Raw genomic sequence first — 21886 nt, 5'->3', positions numbered from 1 at the left:
CTCTAGGAGAACCGGTCCCGTAACAGACCTGTTTTTTTGGGAATGAGTTAACTTTTAGTTAATTTGTAGGTACCTAAGTATTACCTATACACTAATAAAATCTAATAATTTACATTTATTTTTGCTACGTTGACATCACGTGAACTTTTCAAAATAGTTATATTTTTACTGTGATAGGGTCATCGATTAGATAATATATCGATTAGGTAATAAAATAAAACTTGTTTAAAATAAATGTTTTGTCTTACGATATTATTTCAAACACCGAATAGTAAGGTTATATATTTTTATAGGGACCCTCAAAGCCAACAGGCTTAGGATTAGGTATACAACCTCATAATCAAAACCATTAATATTATGAACGCACTTATTTATGTATTTTCGTTTCCACTACCTATACGGTATTCGTCGTTCGTCGCTGGCGGGATCGATGGGCGACGGCCAATCATGGTCATATCTAGAACGTGCCGTGGCAGTGCCGTCGGCCGATATCCGTCTCATTGCCAGTCGAACGATGGATCGCGAAACGTGAATAGTGACGTAGAGTGTGGACCGAATTTAGGAAAGCGTTTTCTATGTACAGACCATACTGACTTTGCATTGTTTACCTCACTGTTCACTGAGAACTATTATGGCATTTACCGTGTTCTGATCATTGCGTACCTGTATAATAGTAGATATTTTATCAAGACACGTGGTGTTATTGTATATCCGCAAGTCGGTCGTTGGCGCAGTTTGAGTCCGTTTGGAAATAATTGAAAATGACTAGCGCGTGGACCGTAAGTATTTTAAAAGGTCGCGTTTTCTATATTCTATCTTCGTCCGATTAAGGGGTGGACGAAAGTCTTGTCGTAAGGCGTAATTTGCAAAATTATGCTTAATATTATAAAATTTAATAAATAAGGCGAGTGTTGTCAAAAATAAAATATGCATAAACAATTTAAATAAGTAATAATATAATATAATACTTTTTGGCATTTGTGGATATATATTTAAATTATTAATGTACATAATATTGTTTTATAATATATATTGTAAATAAAAATAAATAGAAATCGTGAGTTCGAGCGATAAGTCAATCGCGATTCGCTGTACAAAACTTTGATATTTATGTAATAATAATATGAACCGATGACTGAGTGTTAAAACGTTAAGGTGTACGAGCTTAGTGTTGTAAGGTCTTACCTCAGAAGACACTGGCAAAAGTATAAAGTAACATTTATGAGAGTAAAACAATAAAGAAATGTATTATTTATAATATTGATAATATTGATAATAGTTCACTCCAGCCCCTCCAATATGCACAGACGTTACGTAACTCAAACTTATCTAACCTCCAGGCATCAGGTAAAGTTATATAACCAGTTCTGAGGCATTTCCCTATAACTTACCAATCTAACTTTAATCAACATTATATTCAAAAAAACTTGTCATATGTGCAGTGTTCCATTATTATTTAGGTAATATAATTAAAATATCGTCAATAAATAAATGAATTGATAAACTAAATAATATATCATAGTAAATGGTAATCGCTTGATTTAAACTTGACATCTTAGCATAGGTTTGGCATCCGTAAAGTTTGCACAATAATGATAATGATAAGTAAAAAATCACAGAGCTTATAAATCAATTAAACCACAAAGAATTAAATGAAAATTCAAAATTGTACCTATATTGTCAAATATTTTTAAAGTAATTTTATAAAAGATAAATTGTGTTATTTTTGTTTGGCGAAACATAAAGTTTACTTAAATGTTAATGTCTTTTCTTCTACTTAATAGAAAAGTGTGTACCAAAAATTGAGTCGGAAAAAAACGTATGTGGAAGAAATCGGAGTCGAAAAAGACAAATTTAAACGAGTGTTAAACGTTGTGGATTTGACCGCTTTGGGCACCGGTTCCACATTAGGATGTGGTGTTTATGTATTGGCTGGAACAGTAGCAAAATCGGTTGCCGGACCGGCCGTTGTATTATCTTTCATTTTGGCTGCGACCGTGTCTTCGTTTTCAGGTAAGTACCTACCTACTCAAATATATAATAAAATCAGTGACTGTAGCTTACTTAACTTTTAGAGTTTTGACAGCTTAGGTAAAGTTTTTTTGCCACCCCTATCCCCTCACTATTAAAAAAAAACGTGTCACTGGAATTTTTAACAATAAAAAAGTTTGCAGGAGCTTACGGACGTTAAACTCTCAGGGTTTTTGTCATAAAATGATTGGTCTAATTTAGGAGATTAAGGAATAATAGGTGCTTTTTTTCTTGATCGACGATGTACGATGTTTGAATATAGGTTGAGGACAGTAATGCTGCCTCAGAGGCTCTATTGTAAGGTGCAGTAGGACAACAATTTATTGAGCAGTGGAAAATATAAAATGTGCAGTGGACTTAACGAATATGTGCTTTTGATAAATTAATAAAATATTAATATTAATTCACTTAGCAAAAATACATATAAAAACGAAGTTAATGCCTAGTATGAGTTACCTGTATATAGTATGTAGGTACCTATGTTTTTGTTTATTTATAAGGGTACCAGCTACTGTGTAATCGATTGTACAATATTATTGGTGATCGCCGCCAATTATTTCCAACTCACCATAATTTCTAAAAACTTTTGACATATTTTATTTTTTGCTCAAATGAAGTGTGAATTTTTTTGGGTTGGGGGGGGAGGGGGGAGGGGAGTAATAAAGCCACCAGAAAATCAATGTAACAACAATTATATTCGTGCAGATGGGACAAATATCCTTAAAATAAAGTTTGCAATGCCTCCCGATAACACCTTAAAAAAATAGGTGACCGGAACAATAATAGATTCCATTCACCCCCCCCCCCCCCCCCTAAATATATCAACGTATCATTACAAATATTAATGCATTTTATTTATATCGTATTTCACCCAGAAACCGACGACCCTCATCATTGTATATACATTTTTTTTAACTATTATTTATATTTATGAAAACGATACACATAAAATATATCACGTCATGATACAATTATACTAATATCGATACAATATTATAAAACGCTTTGGACTTAAAATCCGATTTTTAACATGACTGTATGTATTCCACCAAATTTTAGATATTATTTAATACGTGCACTCACCGTGTAATCCACCGGGATTTAACTAGTTTTTATTAATCTCATTTTGATTTCTAGGAGTTTGTTACGCTGAATTTGCTAGCCGAGTGCCCAAAGCTGGATCCGCATACGTTTACAGTTATGTGGCAGTTGGCGAATTTATTGCGTTTGTCATCGGCTGGAACTTGCTACTTGAACACACAATTGGTTAGTTCACTTATTGTTGTGAATTATGATTTTAAATAGCACCTATACGTATGACAATTATTCGTAATTACAAACATAATATTATATTTATTTTGTATAGTATGACTGAATTTTGTCAGTATATGGTTTTTCAAATTTTTTTAGGTACCGCTGCTGTCGCCAAAGCGATGAGTAACTATTTAGATTCTTTACTCGGAGACCCTCAGAAAAGGTTTATGAAAAAACATTTTCCGATACACATGGATTTTTTGGGAGAATATCCGGATGTCGCATCGTTTTTGTTCATTATGTCTATTGCTTGTAAGTGAATTTTATCATCCCGATAGCGTAAACCATAGGAATGTCTTATTGTATAAAATATAAGTTTTTAACACTTTGAAGTAAAATACAATAATACTGAGAATTTCATCGTGTCATGCGTTCATCTCTTATAAACATGGATTAGTATTCAATACGCGAACCTGCATGCATAAACATAATATTATCTATTTCATTGTAAAAGGTATTAATAAATAAGTACACTTTGAAGTTAGCAATAAAACAATATTTATGCAAAGTCGATACATATATTCAAATTAATATACATTTACTACATTTACTTTACTTTATTAATAATTTGTACCTAAATCGCTGAACATTTTTTGAATAGTTTTAAATAGTATATTCTACACGACTTTCACGAGTCACGAGCCATAAGTGCGTAACGTGACATGGTGGAAGTAAACTTAATTCGTTTGTTTACTATAGCTCAAGTTAAAAATAATTATTCTATTGTTGATCACATTGTTTGTTAATTTACAGTGGTCGTGGCCTGGGGTGTTCGTAAATCGTCAACCCTGAATAACCTTTTTACCACATTGAACTTAGTGACCGTGTGTACGGTCATCGTTAGTGGATTTTATTTCGGTAAGTATTTAATAATATGTTTAAGTATTATAAATAGGGCTCGGATTTAAATGCTCTAAAAAATGGCTAAAAATGTCCATGAAAAATGTATTTTACCGCAATAATGCCCTTAAAAATTTACATATACAATTATTTTTTTAATGTAATGTTTTATTAGATACACCTACCTAATTTAAAATGTACAGTAATTTTTAAAGTTTACTAAAACTTAATTAAAAAAAAAAAAAAATTGATGAAAATTTGATTAGAAGTTCAGAGTGCTTATAAATTATAATCATGGCATACTCGTTTTACTATTGGATACATGTTTTTCCCTCTGTATAGGCCTAATTGGTAAATAGTTAAAATTATAATTTTCGGACCAAATTGATATTGCTCCCCCCCTCCCCCCACCTTGAAGACGAAACAAATTCGCTACTGAAGTTGTATGATACCTACAAATATGCATTAAAACTATCCAAATGACCAAAAATTGCTAAAAAAATGTGAAATAGAAGTTTCACCGTTGACGTATCTGTTTCACGAAACCAATTATTTACTTGAAAATCATTGTCTAAGATCACTCAAAATCACATTGTATTGAAATACGTGCCTTAATTATAAATTATAATATTAAAAGTAATATATTATGTTATTGTGGCATGGAACATATTTTAATATTTTCAAACGTTTTGGTGGTCAATCTATAATAATATTATACTACCTCATTGATCCCACACTGTTAAAATATATATTAATACAAACGACGTACCTATATAAATAAATATATAGATAGGTACACGAATAATCAAACTCGAGTCCGTAGACATCTCGTTGAAAAAATGTAATTTAGCTTTAAACCGTAAACCAATTTCAGACATAAAAATAATAATAATAGTTGGAACATGTAGGTACTAACACATACCAATAATTTCTAAGGGACCATTACGAATATTATTTAGACGCAGGTTTAAAGAATATTAATTAATTAATAAGAATTTTAATTTATATTTTTTTATTCAACACACGCATGTCATCTTACGTATTATTATTTTTTGGTCTGCAACACATTAAATATATTTGACTAGGTAATAAAACAAAATGTATTACTCATAATAATTTTTTTGCAATAGTTATAATAATAATTATAATAGTAATACACTAATACCTAATGTGTGGCTGGCGTGCTGCAATAATCATTGCACATGCTTATAATAATTTGTGAAACATCTTTCATCACAACTCTACAGTGGATTGGATTTTCCCGGGTTGTCGGTAGAGTAAAATAAATATTATACCTATTTAAAAACTCGGAACTACACTAAATAAAACTGAATATCTTGTTAATTTCAAATCAAAATCCTTATGCATTTCCAACCACTTTGTTTTTATCTATCACTTATATACTATACTACACCATAATAATATCAGTGATAGACAGTTTTTATAAATACGACCACTTAGCACTATTATATTATATTATGTTGGAATGTGTAGTAACCAATTGACTAACGTTACACTTTCATTAGAATTGTATTTTTTTACATACGTTTTTAACTATTATCATTGAATTAAATTATCTAAATATTAATTCCGTATACTATATTTGCTCAGATATCAGAAATAATTTTTCTTTCCTGGTTCGTGTGTATTTTATATACTAACAACTTGATAATAATTGTAGTGTTCAGATAACGAGTATAATATGCTCTTATAGTAATAATAATAATGATAAATGATAATAGTTTTTATTGATGTAGGTATAAAACTTTGTAAATCTTTTGAATTAAATATTTCAAAATTTAAGATGATTTAAGAATTACCTTAGCTTTATGTAATAATCCAGTAAAACAACTGTTTTAAATACTAATTGTTTTATTATATTATATGATTTCTATCTATTTTTATTCGTGTGCCTAATAGTTTATTTTATTTTATATTTACGCATTTTTTTTAAAAAAAATTTTATGTTATAACGATCTCTCTTTTTAGCACAAGCTTTGTTATTAAAAAGAGAAACATAGCTTAATTTATTTTATTTGTTATTTGTATAACTATAATTGTATTTTGGTATCAAATAAATAATAAAAAATGTATAAATATTTCAAATGTAATAGCATCAGTCAATATTTTATATTCAGCAAACAAAACATTAATGTTAGATATATTATTAAAGATCCTAATCACTTTTTACTGTTAAGACTTTTTAGTTTAAAATACTTTTTGAAAACATCATAACATTACAATATGATTATGATTATTCCTCGATTAGATTTTACTCTTGCCTCATAATACATTATTAGGGTGACAAGTGGTATATAATAGTACAAAAAAAAAAACTATTAAATACATTAAAACAAATAAGTTAATCTAAGAGCATGCTTAATTTAAAGGAATCTTATGTTATCTTGAAACTTCTAAGTAATTAGTATTTGAAAAAAAATGTTTTATAAAAGATTTTATTCTCAAAAATGAAAAATGATTTTGATAAAAATAATACTGTCAATTACAGCCAGAAGAAATACAGCACACAGATACCAATAATTATAATGTCCCTAATAACTGTTCTATTCGATACCTATCAATTTTCTATATTATTATGTATTCACAAACCATATTATAATCGTAATACCTAACGTTCTATGTTGATCTTACCACATTATCCCACTTAATCTTATAATAGTGTAAAAAAAAGCTAACTAGTTGTTTGGTTGTAGCGAATTTATCAAATTGGTTCATTGATAAAAACGATATCCCACCTGGAGTAAATGGTGGCAATGGCGGGTTCCTGCCTTTTGGCTGGACCGGAATGATCGCAGGAGCCGCGAGGTGTTTCTATGGGTTTATCGGTTTCGATTCGATTGCATCAACTGGTAAGTATCATTTTTTGGCAGCATATTTTTCACGTAAAATATGAAAATGTTCTTACCAATGTCACTATGTATATTAAATATATCAATCATTAATGATAACATGATGTGTAAGGATCTAATCCAAATTACAGTACCTATGTAAAATAATCTTATAAATCTTATACATTCTAAACATTTTTAATAATTTAGTACTATTATAACTACTTATGATTGTATGAAGGTTTTGTATGGACCAGTGCTTATTTATTACTTTTCAGACACTATTTGTCATACAAGTACAAAAGAAGAGTGATTTTATATCATACTTTCGTGAGCAAATAAATATAATGTAAACATAGTTCTATCTATTATTTTTTTGTTTTTTTTATTGAATGTAAGCCCAGCCATTATGGTTATTAGATGTTGTAGGGGGTTATGAACTGTGGTCGTGAAGTTTGGTACGGTAAGGTGTTATTTCTGTTGTTACAGTAGGTAAGCAAACATGTGTATGTGTGACAAGGTTTTTACTACTACGAACCCGGGTGGTCACCCATCCGGGAACTAGTAGCAGCGGGCGTTACTTACTCTCAGTCGCATTGCGCGACTGGTAGCAGCCAACGCGCCAAGCCAAGCCACTCTGTCTATGTTAATAAACACTTAAAGAAAAAACAATATCTTCGATAAAAGTATTTATATTTTTATATTTCGTACTTACTGTAATTTTAAATAGATTACGTATCATCATTGATTATCAATACTATAGATTACCTCTGCGGTAGAAAATACGCTACGCTAAATCTACTAGGTATCCAGAACTGACTTAACGGCCAGGTTATAAAATACGCCGCCTAGTAATTGCTGGATATTAAGAAGACCACTAGTAGATTTAGCGTAGCATATTTTGTACCACAGTGGGTCATCTTTAGCATTCATAACCAATGGTATCATAATATTATATATTTTTATTTTTAAATAAAAGGAATTGACCCACGAAATTACGTTTCATGACATTTTGAAACTTAACACCATTTTTAATATAATATACATGCTCATTTGGAACATTAATTATATATCTTATAATAAGTTTATCATAATAATAGTAATCAGTTACCACTGTCGATAATTTTACATAGGCGAAGAAACGAAAAACCCCAAGAAGACCATCCCGTTGGCAATTGTCTTGACGCTGTTCAACGTCACTGTCGCGTACTCGAGCGTAGCGTCGGTATTGACGCTGATGTGGCCGTATTACGATCAAGTACTTATATAATATTATATTTAAGGGTTTAACATATAATACAGTAACTATACTTATGATATATAACAAAATGGGACACGCACAATTATTACTCGTGTTACACAAAAAATATTTTTTTTTAAATTATAGCTAAGTTTCAATAACTCAATACAAAACATTAAAAATTTCTTTTTACTAACTTGATTTTTAATCAAGTAACTATGGTAATTGAAATGAAAAAAAAATCTGAATTTTGAAAACTTCAAGTATTTGTGTTATGTAGGAAAATAATAAAAATGTATGTGGCTTGGCGTGGCGCGTTTGCTGCTACCAGTCGCGGAATGCGACTGGGAGTAAGTAACGGCCACAACTACTAGCTCCCGGATGTGTGACCACCCGGGAACATAATAGTTAAAAACCTTGCCACACATACACGTGTTTGCTACATACCGTAACAACCGTAAAAACAATCGTAAAAATAAACAAACTACCGTACCAACCTTACCCCTAGTCCCTACCACATTTTCGAAACCCCTACAACAGCTAATAGCCTGTCGCCGGGCTCAAGTTCAATAAAAAAAAGGTGGATAAGTGGATGTCGCTCTGCTGTACAGTAGGTTACAAGTGGGTCACTGTAATGGATGGTGTTAAATTTGAATTCAATGATATAATATCATTGTATAAGAAAAACGATTCTGAGCGAAAACGGTCAGTCAGCCTATGATTTTACCAAGTATATTTGATGATATTATTGTGAATAAAGTAATTTATATATAACCTATTTACGTGAAGCCTTGTTTTAAATTTTCAATCCTTAGCCATAAAAGTTAAAAATTTATAAATTTCTAACTACAAAATAATTAATAAATTATAAATTTTTAACTACAAAATAATTAATAAATTATAAATTTGATAAATGTTGTCAAAATTTGAACTTTAAATGCTTATAAAAAAAAATTGTGCCTATGTATTTTTAATATTTTTCAACTGCTATTAGAACGATATATCAGGAGCCTTATATTAAATTTTCATGCTTTTTTACCCAACAAATAAAAATTTATTGATATTTACATTTTATGGTGTATAGAAAATGCTAATAATATAAAAAAAATGATAATATAAAATATTAAATGATAATATAAAAATCCTACAATGGAATATGAATGGGTTCAATAAAAAGTACGAAGAAATCACCATTTTAATACAAGAACATAATCCAGATATCATATGCATTCAAGAAACTAACTTCAAAAACGACAACATAACAAACCTAGCTAATTATGATGGTTATAATAAAAACAGATTAGATAGTGCAAGGGCAAGTGGTGGAGTGGCCATATACATTAATACTAATTACCCGAGCAGTCAATTAAACATATCTACAGACATAGAAGCCATAGCGGTCACAGTCAAATTATCGAATAATGATATTAACATATGCAATATATATCTACCTAACCACAAATCATTCACTGACGCGGACATTAACAATATTATAAAACAATTACTACAACCATTTATAATTGTAGGAGATTTTAATAGTCACAACGTAATATGGGGTTCCAAAAACACTGATCAGAGAGGTAAAGTCATAGAAGAAATCCTGGAAAATAACAACATAATATTATTAAATAACACCGAACCCACAAGATTAAATCCAATAAATGGCAACTTATCAAACATTGATTTATCTTTCGCTAGCACATCATTAGCACAACGGATCGAATGGAACGTAACGCCAAACCTAACTAGCAGTGACCATTTTCCCATAATACTTCAAATTTTATCTAGGACATACAACGCAAAAAACAATGAAGCAATAGAGAGGTGGAACTTAAAAGACCCAAATTGGGCCAGATACACAGAGACACTAGAACTGGAAGTGGACAACATACAATATATGGACTCATTAAACATAGACAGTCTAACAAAATTACTCACGGACGCAATAATAAAAACAGCTGAACTTACGATAGGAAAAAATAAGAAATGGGGGAAAAAACCAAAGGTACCCTGGTGGAATGAGACCATCAAAAACGCAATAAAAACTAAAAATAAAGCCCTTAATAAATTCAAAAAAACAAAAAACCAAAGTGATTATATTAATTTAAAAAAACATAGGGCAGCAACTAAATATATAATTAAATCAAGTAAAAAAAAGTCATGGGAATTCTTCATCAATAATATAAACGAAAAGGCAGATACCAAACTCATATGGAATAAAATACACTCTCTTAAAGGAATTAAACGTAACTATAAAATAAACCTAATCGATGAAATCAACAATAAACTAATAACAAATCCAAATGAAATTTCTAACAAATTAGGACAGTACTTCCATTTAAACAGTAATAACACATCATACAGTCCAAACTTTATCAATCTCAAACACATAAAAGAAAATACACTCATCATTAATATAGTTGACCACAACAATGAAAATCAACTTCAAATTAATTCAAAGATAACAAGGGAAGAAATAGCATACACACTAAAAAAATGTAAAAGTCTAAGCCCAGGACCTGATGGGATTCCATTTATTTTTATACAATATTTTGGTCCAAAAAGTCAACTCTTACTCGAAAAAATATACAACACCATTTGGTGTAACGGTATCTTCCCCTCAACATGGAAAAAGGGCATAGTCATCCCTATTAACAAACCAGGAAAATGTAGATTCAACACAGAAAGTTATCGGCCAATCACATTATTAAACACCATGTGTAAGGTCATAGAAAAAATTGTAAATTTTAGACTTATTTGGTATCTAGAAAAAATTAATTACCTAACGCCGTTCCAAAGTGGCTTTAGAAAAAATCGCTCCACATACGACAACCTCATCGCAATAAAGGAAGAAGCTCAGCAAACTCTTCAAAATAAACAAATCTTAGGCTTACTTAGTATAGACATTTCAAAAGCATATGACGTCACCTGGAGACACTACATTCTTTCTAAGCTAAATAAAGTCATATGCCAAGGTAATATGCTAAATTTTATAACGAACTTCCTAAAAAATAGAACATTCCAAGTCAAAACATCAAACCATATCTCTGATACCTTTACACAGGAAAATGGAGTACCACAAGGATCCGCTCTTTCAGTTACACTATTTTTAGTGGCAATCAACAAAATTGATAAACATTGTAAATTTCCGATAAAAGCCAACATATTTGCAGATGATGCTAATTTCTCATGTAGAAGTAAAAATATCAAAACAGTTAAATACCACCTGCAAGCAACAGCAAATCAACTAGAAAAATGGTCAGCAAAAACGGGATTCGGTTTTTCAATAGAAAAATCAAAGAGCATAACCTTTACCAGGAAATCAAATGTAGGAGAACTAAATATCAAAATGAATAATAAAAATATACCCAACAAAACATGTATAAAAATATTGGGTATAACATTCGATTCTAGGCTCACGTGGTCGCAGCACATAAAATCATTGAAAGTATCTACAAATAAAGCGCTTAATTTAATAAAACTATTATCGCACACAAATTGGGGATGTGAAACAGAAACATTGATCAAAATATTTAAATCAACAATTCAAGCAAAATTATATTACGGTTCATTTCTTTATAACACGGCCAAAAACACATTAATAAAATATATAGACTCAAACCACAACACGGGGATGCGAATGGCTATAGGGGCCTTTAAAAGCAGCCCAATTAAAAGTATTTATAATATAGCGGGTGAACCAACACCAGACCTAAAAAGAACAGAGTTGACACTCCTATACGCTGCGAGACTAACCAGATTAACAAATAACCCAGCTTCAACTAGCAACATAACCCTTGATCTACAAAATAATAAAAACTACACCAAGATTCCACAAATAATAAAAAAAGAAAAAATAATTTGTCCTCCATGGACAAGCATATATAAAATAAACACAGAATTGAATACTCTACGTAAAGAAAACACGCCTCCACTTATATACAAAAACCTTCTGAAAAATACTCTAGAGAACCAAAATGAATTTCAAGAACTATATACAGATGCCTCCAAAAATGACGAAGGGGTAGGAATAGCCATAATAAAAAACAATTCACAGACATCATTCAAACTACCATCGACATGTTCCATATATACAGCCGAAGCACTTGCTATATTGCTAGCCATAAAATATATAAACAAAAAGGAAAACCAAAAACATATCATTCTAAGCGACTCGTTAAGTACACTAATTAGTGTAAAAAATAAATTCAATCCGAGCGACATAGCAATTCAAATTCAGAATAGACTAGAGGAAGCAAACCAAAAGAACAACAATATAAAATTAATCTGGATACCTGGACACATTGGAATAATCGGCAACGAAAGGGCAGATAAACAAGCTAAATTAGCAATCAATTCACCGAATTCACAATATATTAACATTTCATCATACTCTGACATAAGAAAACAAATTCAAAGAGACACCACTATAATATGGCAAAATATATGGAACATCCAAAACACCAAATTAAACAAAGTTAAACAAACGGTCCAAAGATGGAGAAGAAATCCCAATATTAGTACCACAAATGAAAAAAAACTAAATAGGGCCAGAATTGGCCACACAAGACTAACTCATGAGTACATAATGAGCAAAGGAGATCCACCAATATGCCAATCATGTGGCACAACAATTACAATAAAACACATATTCGAAGAATGTAGAATTTACATACAACAAAGAGAGGAGCTCAATATAAGCCACCAAATTGGAGCAAGTCTAGGCCCAAATCCTGAAAATGAGATCAACACCATCGAATTCTTTAAGACAACCAAATTACTCAAGCTACTCTAGTCAACCCCTTTTCAATGTACAAATTACTAAACGAACTAATCTAAAACTGTTTCTATTGTATCTTTTTGTATTTAATTCTTAGATCTGTTACCCACTATAAATATTATGTATCTATTATTTATAGTAACATGCTAATGACCAAGTTGTCGAAGCAGAAATTTTATAGATTTCAAGACCAATAAAAAAAAAAAAAAAAAAAGAAAATGCTAATATAAACATTCAGTGAAATTTTCAAGTATCTACAGTCATTCGTTTTTTAATTACAATAAAATAAGAAAATTGTTACATGAGAAATCGAGTAAATATCAAATGTTGTAAAAATATAAATTTCAGACGCTCATAAAAATTTAATTTAAGTTTCTTCTAGACATTTTTTTTTTTTTGATAAAGGTAGACAAACTTATGAGTAATCTTATATTACATTTTCAAATCTTAGATTTAAAAAGAAAAATTTTTATGAATTCTCATCAAAATAATTTGCTATTTTTCGTAAATTTGTAAATTTTATGGTGTATAGAAAATGCTAATATAAACATTCAGTCAAAATTTCATGTCCCTACGGTCATTTGTTTTAGAGTTACACCAAAAACCAAAATCGATTTTCTCGAAAACAGATTTTACGTAAAAATTCCCGTTTTTCCTTAATTTTTCTTTTGTTTTTCACGTCGCTTGTGAAAACTACTGGGAAATTTTTACTTTTGACCCCCCCAAAGTACCAACTAAATTCACTTTCCTATCAGAAAAGTTACTATTGAAGAAAATCCAAGCACTTTTACTGTCCTAAAAGGTGATGACAGACACAAAAATAAAAAAAAAATAAAAAAATAAATAAAAAAATAAAAAAAAAAACACACATCATTGTAGAATCAATACATTCATCGCTTCGCTCAGAATCTAAAAAAAAAAAATGTAACTCAGTAATGATGAATAGGTGGGTAATTTAGCTAGCTTTAATATAAAATATTAATGAGAGAGATTTGATATCACGTCCAAGCGGTAAAATCACTTGAATCCATAAAAACGTCGGCGTGAACAGTCCCAAAATGTCTATTTTTCAACTTTTCTCCTGAACTATGATAGTTAGAAAGTTGGTTTATAACTCAATAAAAAGGGATTTTCAAGTAGATACTAAATGTGGAATGGTGAGTGATAGTTGGGGGTTAAAGGATTCGGTAACGTCATCGGCAGTGTCATTAGCCCGTAGCCGGTAATACAACAGCAGCCGTTGACGTAATCATGCAACAAGAATTGTTAAAAAGGACTGTATCATGGGACACTACGGACAGATTTAAAGTCGCATTACTAGTTAAGAAGATCATTATAACTCCTACCAATTCGGCTTACTTGTCCTCTTGTTTGGATATCCATGGAGTAATTGGAGTGTGCAGGCCCTTGCGTTTTTCTTTTCATAGTGAAAATTCCAAACGCCCAGTACTAGTTGTCTACTTCCAAAGACACTTTGTTGATTTTACACAACCATCTGAATTTGTCGCACGCTGGTCTTAAGCTTACCATGACCATGATATCCAGACGGTTTTGGAGTATGTCGGAGTTCAAAGCTATTCGACAAGTCAATCATACCTGTATACTATGTATATGGTAATAGCTGCCTGTCCGTAATCACAAATGCCATTTTACCAGCTTGGTGAGTGCTGCCACATCGTCCGTTTTCTTTAGTCGGGATAGATTATGGACAATTCATTGTAAAGAAGAGTCGTTGCAAAAACTCCTAAGCGAATAAGTCTTACTTGGCATTGTTTGTATGCTTATCGGTAAAGGCGATACACTTGGAAATTGTGTCAGCAATTTCTACAAAGGCTTTTCTCACTGCGTTTGATAGATTTTCAGCTCGTTATGGCATATTATGTGAAATTCATTCAGATTGTAGTACCAATTATGGGGGGGTGGCAAGACAATTAAAGGCCTTATTCAAAGAAGAAGCAACTCAAGAAACTCAATGCCAGAACTGAATGTCAATGCAAATTTAACCCACCTGTGGTTCCCCATTTTTGAGGAACTTGGGAGGCGGCAATCAACAGTTCTAAGACTTATTGGAAGTTTATAATATGCTGGTTAAATCGTATTAGCATTTAAGATCTACATTATATTCTACTAGAGTGGGTCGACATGTCAAGGTTATTTGTTTATTATGCATTTCTTCATTATATAATGAATAATACAGTCCACAATACTAAAGATATTATACTTCTGGTATTTTAGCTATTTATTGTTGAATCTTGTCTATCGGTTTGTTCATTCAAACGTCAGGCGAGTATTTATCCGTTGTAGAAAAGTGCGGACTTACGCGTCTACAACAAGTATAATTATAATATGGAAATGACGGGATTAAAACGTGACTATCTACTCTAAAAACGTGACAAAAATTGTCTCGTTTGAAGTTTGTCGGGACAAGGGGACATAATGATGCTTGAAAAAGGGGACAACCCCGTTTTAAACAAGACTTATGTCGTATGGTAACCCTAGATTTAATTTAGAGACCGCCAAACCTCGATGATCTGCCGTGACCAGTGACATTATAATAGTGGTGACCATTGTTTTTTAGGATCCGAACGCACCTTTACCGGTTATTTACGAAAACCTGGGAATGCCTGTTCTCAAATACTTGGTCACCTGCGGTGCGGTATTCGCGCTTTTTACCACGTGAGTGGTTATATAGTTTGTATTTTTAAATTTAAACGACGGCAAACATGCGTCATATGATAATATAATAAATGTGATGAGTCGTAATCGTCTTTATGTCATTTGTTTTGAAGATTGATTGGATGTTTGTTCCCGATACCGCGAATCCTCTACGCCATGTCCAGCGACGGGCTGCTGTTCAGTTTCTTGGCGACGATCAACGAGAAAACCAAAACGCCTTTCACAGCTTCGATCATTTGTGGCATCTGTGCAGGTATGAGTTGAGCTTCCCATGCAAAATCGGCTTATTATAATATACTATTATTTATTTATTTATTTATTTATTTATTAAGATTCTACGGGCTGAGTCCTTTAAAATAGTGCATAGAACATTTATATACTCCGCGCCACGAGAGAAGGAACCCGTGTCCCGACCGAAACACGTTAGATTCCGCGCATATATTAAATGGCACGAAGTGGGGAATGCCTACAGTCTGCATGTGCGAAACGGGTTCCTTCTCTCGTGGCACGAAGTATACCATAACAATAACAATACTAAATTTACTAAAATTTATATACAACAATATTATTTAATAATTTTAAAATAGAAGGAGGGGTCCATATTGGCAAGGGACATTATATGCCAAATAATATGTTAATTTAACGTATAATTTTTGGAGAATAGTGGAATGGAAAAAAGGACAGAATGTCGGACAGATCGTTGAAGTACCTTATACCTAATCAAAGATAGGAAGGCAGGTGAGTCTGTTTGCCCAGACAGGATATTTTTTAAGAACTGGAGATTTAATGAATGTCTGTGATCAGGCTAGGAATCTAAGTTTAGTCCTGCAGATACAGGTTTATAATCATGTAGTGGGTGAGGAATTTGTTGCAAAGAACCAGAGAACCTAAGAAACCAAATCTGTCTCCTATGAGTAGGATCTAGTTATTATAATATATTTATATTACTTTATACAATATTGCAATTGTTTCCTTGCAGGACTGTTGTCGACCATATTCAATCTCGAGCAGCTCGTCGACATGGCGTCCATCGGCACACTCCAATCCTACATGATCGTTAGCGTCTGCGTGCTGATCCTCAGGTGTTTATTATTATTAATAATTATCATACCATAATATTACTGCAGTTTTCGTAATAGAACGTGTCTATCACCTAAATGTGTTTTTTTTTATTTAATACACATAATTATGTAATTATTATTAGTGTAAAACTTTTCGGTTTGATTTTAATATTTTAATTTATTGTTATATGAAACGTGTTATTTTCAGATACAGAAATACTAATTTGTACAGCCGGGATTCAGACGGTCCTGAAGTGTACACAATTGCCATGTGGTTAAATTTATCAAACAAAAATGTTACAAACCGGGAAACCCAATACGTGTCGAGAGTATTGATAACCATTTTCAGTACGTTGTGATCAAATAGTGAAAAAAACAAAATTTAACTAAAATATTATTACGTATAGTAAAACGTTTTAAAATTTCACTGTGCTATTTTTAAAAAAATGTTATTGATACATTATTATAATGTTAACGATTTTTGTAATTGTAGATTTATGTACTTCTTCTATGGTAGTATGGTATACTAGCCATATTTTATACCAACTCGTATATTAATCGTAATCGATTGAAATATGTTACAGCCTTCACTGCATGCATATTTTGCATTTGCGTAGTAAACTGGGACTCTCATCAGGGCACTGCCCAGTTAATACTAGACTTCATAATTTGTTTGTCAGTCATCATCTTATTGGTTGTTATGTTAATGTTGAAGCGAATTCCACAAGCAATCGAAACGTTACCGTTTAAGGTGAGAGTTTTAATTTTTGCCGTATAGTATAAAACCAATGATTTTCAATTATAATATGGTTCGACCGTGTTATTATTGAGTTAAATTAAAATAACTCGAACAATGTCGTATCTATACGATAGTTACGTAAAAAAATTCCATATAATATTATATTCACCATCCAACCTATAAGAAATATTTTCAAAAACATTAACCTAGTTTTTTTTAAATAACAAGTGGCTTGCTTTAAATGGATCACTCGGTTTATAACTACATATTTGTCTTACATTGATAAAAAATAATTCAAAGTTTTTTTTTTGTTTATAGGTGCCTTTTGTTCCATTTGTACCATGTTTGAGTATAGTTCTCAACTTGTATCTGATGATGGTTTTAAATTTCAAGACGTGGATAAGATTCAGCGTATGGCTAGTAGTAGGTTTGTATAAATTCTTCAGAGAAAATAAATATTATGTAATAATAATTGTATTAAATAAGTAATAATATATAGTTATTTGTAATAATATTATATAGGTACAACGACAGAGCTACATTTTATGTCTTACCTTTGTGTTTCAGGATTGTTGATATATGGGTTCTATGGACTGAAACACAGCATAGAAGGCATCAAAGAACAGACGTCTAAAGTCGAAGAAGGCAGACACGAACAAAAAACCTCCAACTAATTAGCTCGCATAATAAATCGCTATAAATTTGTATTAATGTTTATAGATTATTAATTATTAGTATTCATATTATAATTTATATTAACAATATTTACATCAGGTGCAATTTACTGTGGTAAATTATGAGTACCTATATTTTTTATCGTGTTTGTGAGTTTTTTTATTAATATTTTTATTTTATTTTTTTGTAACACGTAAAGTAAATATAAAAAGCCAAGAAAAAACCTGACTATTATTTTAGTTAAGATCTATATAATTTTATATCTAATAATATTGTTTAATATGACATTTGTGGTTTAGTGGTTTTCACTGTTTAGAAATGATCAAGATTACATAAGAACGGTTACCCAATGATCTCAAGAGATATTTCAAGAGAATATTGTACGTCTACAGTATGTGAGACTAGAATGCACTGAAAATCCAGTGACGCGTGGATAGAAAGGGATGATTTTTTAATTGACCTTATGCTCTGTGCCCATTGCCCACCAGACCCAAATTGAAAGAATTATTTTTCCACGTGTATTAGGTTTAATAGGTTTAATAATAAGGTGATAAAATATCTCTAAATATTTATGTCTAGATCATGAACTATTATTATCTACAATTTTTGACAATGGTAAATTGACTTTCACAAGAAATAAAAAATAAAGATAATATCTACGGTTAGCATTTTGATTTTGATCGGTGTTAAGTAGTAATATTATATTATTAATTTAAATAATACTCAACAACTAAAGTTGTCTATATATTCGCAGTGGTAGGTATATATATTATTATTTATGTGAACATAATTTCTTAGGAGTTTTATTTGCATTACGATTAATATATATATTATATTCTTATGAAAATTAATTTGTTCATAAGTATCGATAGTTTTTTATTTATCTATAATGAACGTACGCCATAAGTTATCTATTATAACACTAATGTCTACGGAGTTAAACTATTATCATAGCTGGTTCTAATTTATCAGAATAATCAGATAAACTTGATTGGAATATTTAAAACGTAAGCAATTAAAAAATTTTAATTATTAGAAATTGAAATTAAAAATCTTAAATTGTTGCCTGATCGATCTCGAGTAGATATTATATTTACGAATTAAAATCTATTTTTACTAGTATTATCACATTATTAGGCCTATTGGTAGCATTGATTAGAAGTTCATATACATTTGAAATTAGGATACAGGTAGTTCCGTAGTTCCGTTCACGTGGGCGACGCTGTGGTGACTGGTGGTACCTTCACAATTTTATTAAGATTTTTTTTACTTAAGTCACAAATACTTATAATCAATTCTTACTACACACACATTTACTAAAAACGCATTCAACACTTGGGAAATTACCTCTATACAACTCCTTAAAAACTGTCGTTTGCAATCTCTTTAGTAATTTTAAATTTTAACCTGCACAGTCCACAGTAATAGATTTGTACAAACACTGTTTAAATTCAACGTACTTACCTAATAAATATTTAAACTAACTGAAAATAATGGCAAGTTATTACAATAGGAAATATTAGCCTTGTTAAGCCATGTTTAGTTATTGAGTTTACTAGAATATAAACTATTTTCAAAAAAAATGTTATATAATAATTTAATAATACAATAAGAATATATTCAGTATATACAATATTATACATATTAAATCATGCACGGAAAGGTTCTAAAATATTTTTTAAATTAATATTCATTGTTATTTTATTTTTAACATTTTTTTTTAATATCATACCTAATTATTTATAATAAATCGAGTATATTATGTAAAGTTATTTAATTGGTATATCTTATATAAGAACCACACATAATATACACTACATTATACACAGGTACAATTATTAAAAATATAAAAATAATCCCACGGATTTCAAGCTGTAATTGGATATTGGTGATTTTTAAATGTGCAACATTTTTAGAATTTGTCATTTGAATTGTTATATTATAATTTATAACAACTTACACTAGGTAGTCACAACAATACGTAAATCGACGCAATAGAAGTCCATTCGTTTTCTTACTATAGTTTAAGTATAAATTAATAATTGATTCATTTTATATTATTCTGATTATTGTTTGTTTATTTAAAGTTATTGTGAGACGTAATACGTTAAGCCAATGTAGTTGATTATATATATCCCTCTCGTAGTTTAAACAGAAAATAATAAAATTTACTTACTTATTTAGTAAATTTAGTATCAAAATCGTTTCAATTATTTTTATAATTTATGAAATTATACCATACCATGGCAGTAAAATATTGTAGGATTATATAGTAGATAGATATAGTAGGAACTATAATTATTATGAATATTTATTAAAAATCTCACCAATATTATCTATGCACATTATAGAATCAAAATTGAACTATGTGTTAGTTTGCTTTTAAATATTCATGAGCTGAGATGTACCACATATTTTGTCATTTATATTATCATGGACGTATTCCGTGTTAATTAAACTCAAAATACATGACAATAATTAATAATAAAACCGTGGGCTATAGAGAGAATAAACAAATAGCGCACTGGTTCAAATTATAATATTTTTTTACGAATAATTAATAATTATTAATTATGCATCAATTATTATGATAACTAACTTGGAATTAGGTAATTTAACAAATTAAAAATTTTGCTGAAATGTGTGGAAAAAAGCGAACATTTGCAAATTTTTTTTAACAAATCCATTACAGTTATCTACTCAATGACATGTACACTTGACTTTTTTATCTATACCATTATACAACAGGACGGTTACACCTATTTGTCCACTTTTATTATTTAATTATACTCTCATAATACATAAGATCTATTCGGGTAGATATAACTAAATGGTAATATATTTTTTTCTGATTTACCTACTGATATTTATTAACAAATAATGCATAAAAAGGTACCAAGTATCACGAATACATTTTTTTAAAAAAAATGTAGCGTACCTATAGGTATTATGATAGATTATATAATAATCTAACTTGCTGGTGCGTATTTATGCACATACACCGATACAAACTTATTCAATACTATTGTGAAATCAAATTATAATATGATTGTTATGACCATCATGTGTATCACATAACTGTTTATTTTATAGTCACGAGATTAACAAGTCAAGTACGTCTTAATATGCCTGAACAGGTAAGTTTACAATTTATTGTTTTGTATATTCAGCTGTGTTTGAAATATCTTACGACTCTGCCTGTACCTAATTCATTAAGAGAAAAAATTATTTTTTTATTGTAGACACAAGGTCACATTTTGGATTCTGAGCTAACCAATAGTTTACCCTATCATGTGGAAGTCATTTGGGCCGAAGCAGTTGTATTAATTAAGGTTAACCTAATCTAACCTTTAGAATTATGTGTCCTCAGGGCGTAGCCTGGAATTTTGTATGTGGGGGGGGGGGGGTTAAGTATACAAATACAATATATATTTTATTTACACTTTTTATTTTTTTTATTAATCTTGATAAAATTCTAAGGTCAACATAGTCAATGGGGGGGGGGGGAGCTATAGCCCCCTTAGACCCCCCTGGCTACGTCACTGTGTGTCCCTAACTATCGATTGAGAGAGTAGAATAATGTAGTGCTTTATTGGTGGATTGGCCATATAAGTGTTCCTAAAACGTAACTCACTTATCGGATGATAATAATAATATAGTAACTAAGGTTTGCTGTTTCGT

At 30.5% G+C, this 21886-nt stretch overlaps 1 protein-coding gene across 1 annotated transcript; it reads left to right on the top strand.

The window, feature by feature from the left end:
- The first annotated feature begins 493 nt into the window (after positions 1-493).
- LOC132945185 (cationic amino acid transporter 2-like) lies at positions 494-18444 on the top strand. Its single transcript, XM_061014865.1, has 14 exons — positions 494-779; positions 1785-2013; positions 3169-3297; positions 3442-3597; positions 4099-4203; positions 6900-7055; positions 8168-8292; positions 15633-15730; positions 15844-15983; positions 16710-16812; positions 17000-17139; positions 17376-17542; positions 17849-17957; positions 18098-18444. The coding sequence occupies exons 1-14, from the start codon at positions 762-764 to the stop codon at positions 18202-18204; spliced, it is 1782 nt and encodes a 593-aa protein (XP_060870848.1). The 5' UTR covers positions 494-761; the 3' UTR covers positions 18205-18444.
- The last annotated feature ends 3442 nt before the right edge of the window (positions 18445-21886 follow it).

Source organism: Metopolophium dirhodum, chromosome 5 (genome assembly GCF_019925205.1).
Source record: "Metopolophium dirhodum isolate CAU chromosome 5, ASM1992520v1, whole genome shotgun sequence".
Classification (NCBI taxonomy): domain Eukaryota; kingdom Metazoa; phylum Arthropoda; class Insecta; order Hemiptera; family Aphididae; genus Metopolophium; species Metopolophium dirhodum.
This window is presented reverse-complemented; position numbering and strand designations above follow the sequence as displayed.

Bases quoted from the DNA above. Each gene is read 5' to 3' on its own strand.
- LOC132945185 (XM_061014865.1), top strand. The intron at 15,731-15,843 runs GTGAGTGGTTAT...TTTGTTTTGAAG, and splicing joins GTATTCGCGCTTTTTACCAC to ATTGATTGGATGTTTGTTCC. The intron at 16,813-16,999 runs GTGTTTATTATT...TGTTATTTTCAG, and splicing joins GTCTGCGTGCTGATCCTCAG to ATACAGAAATACTAATTTGT.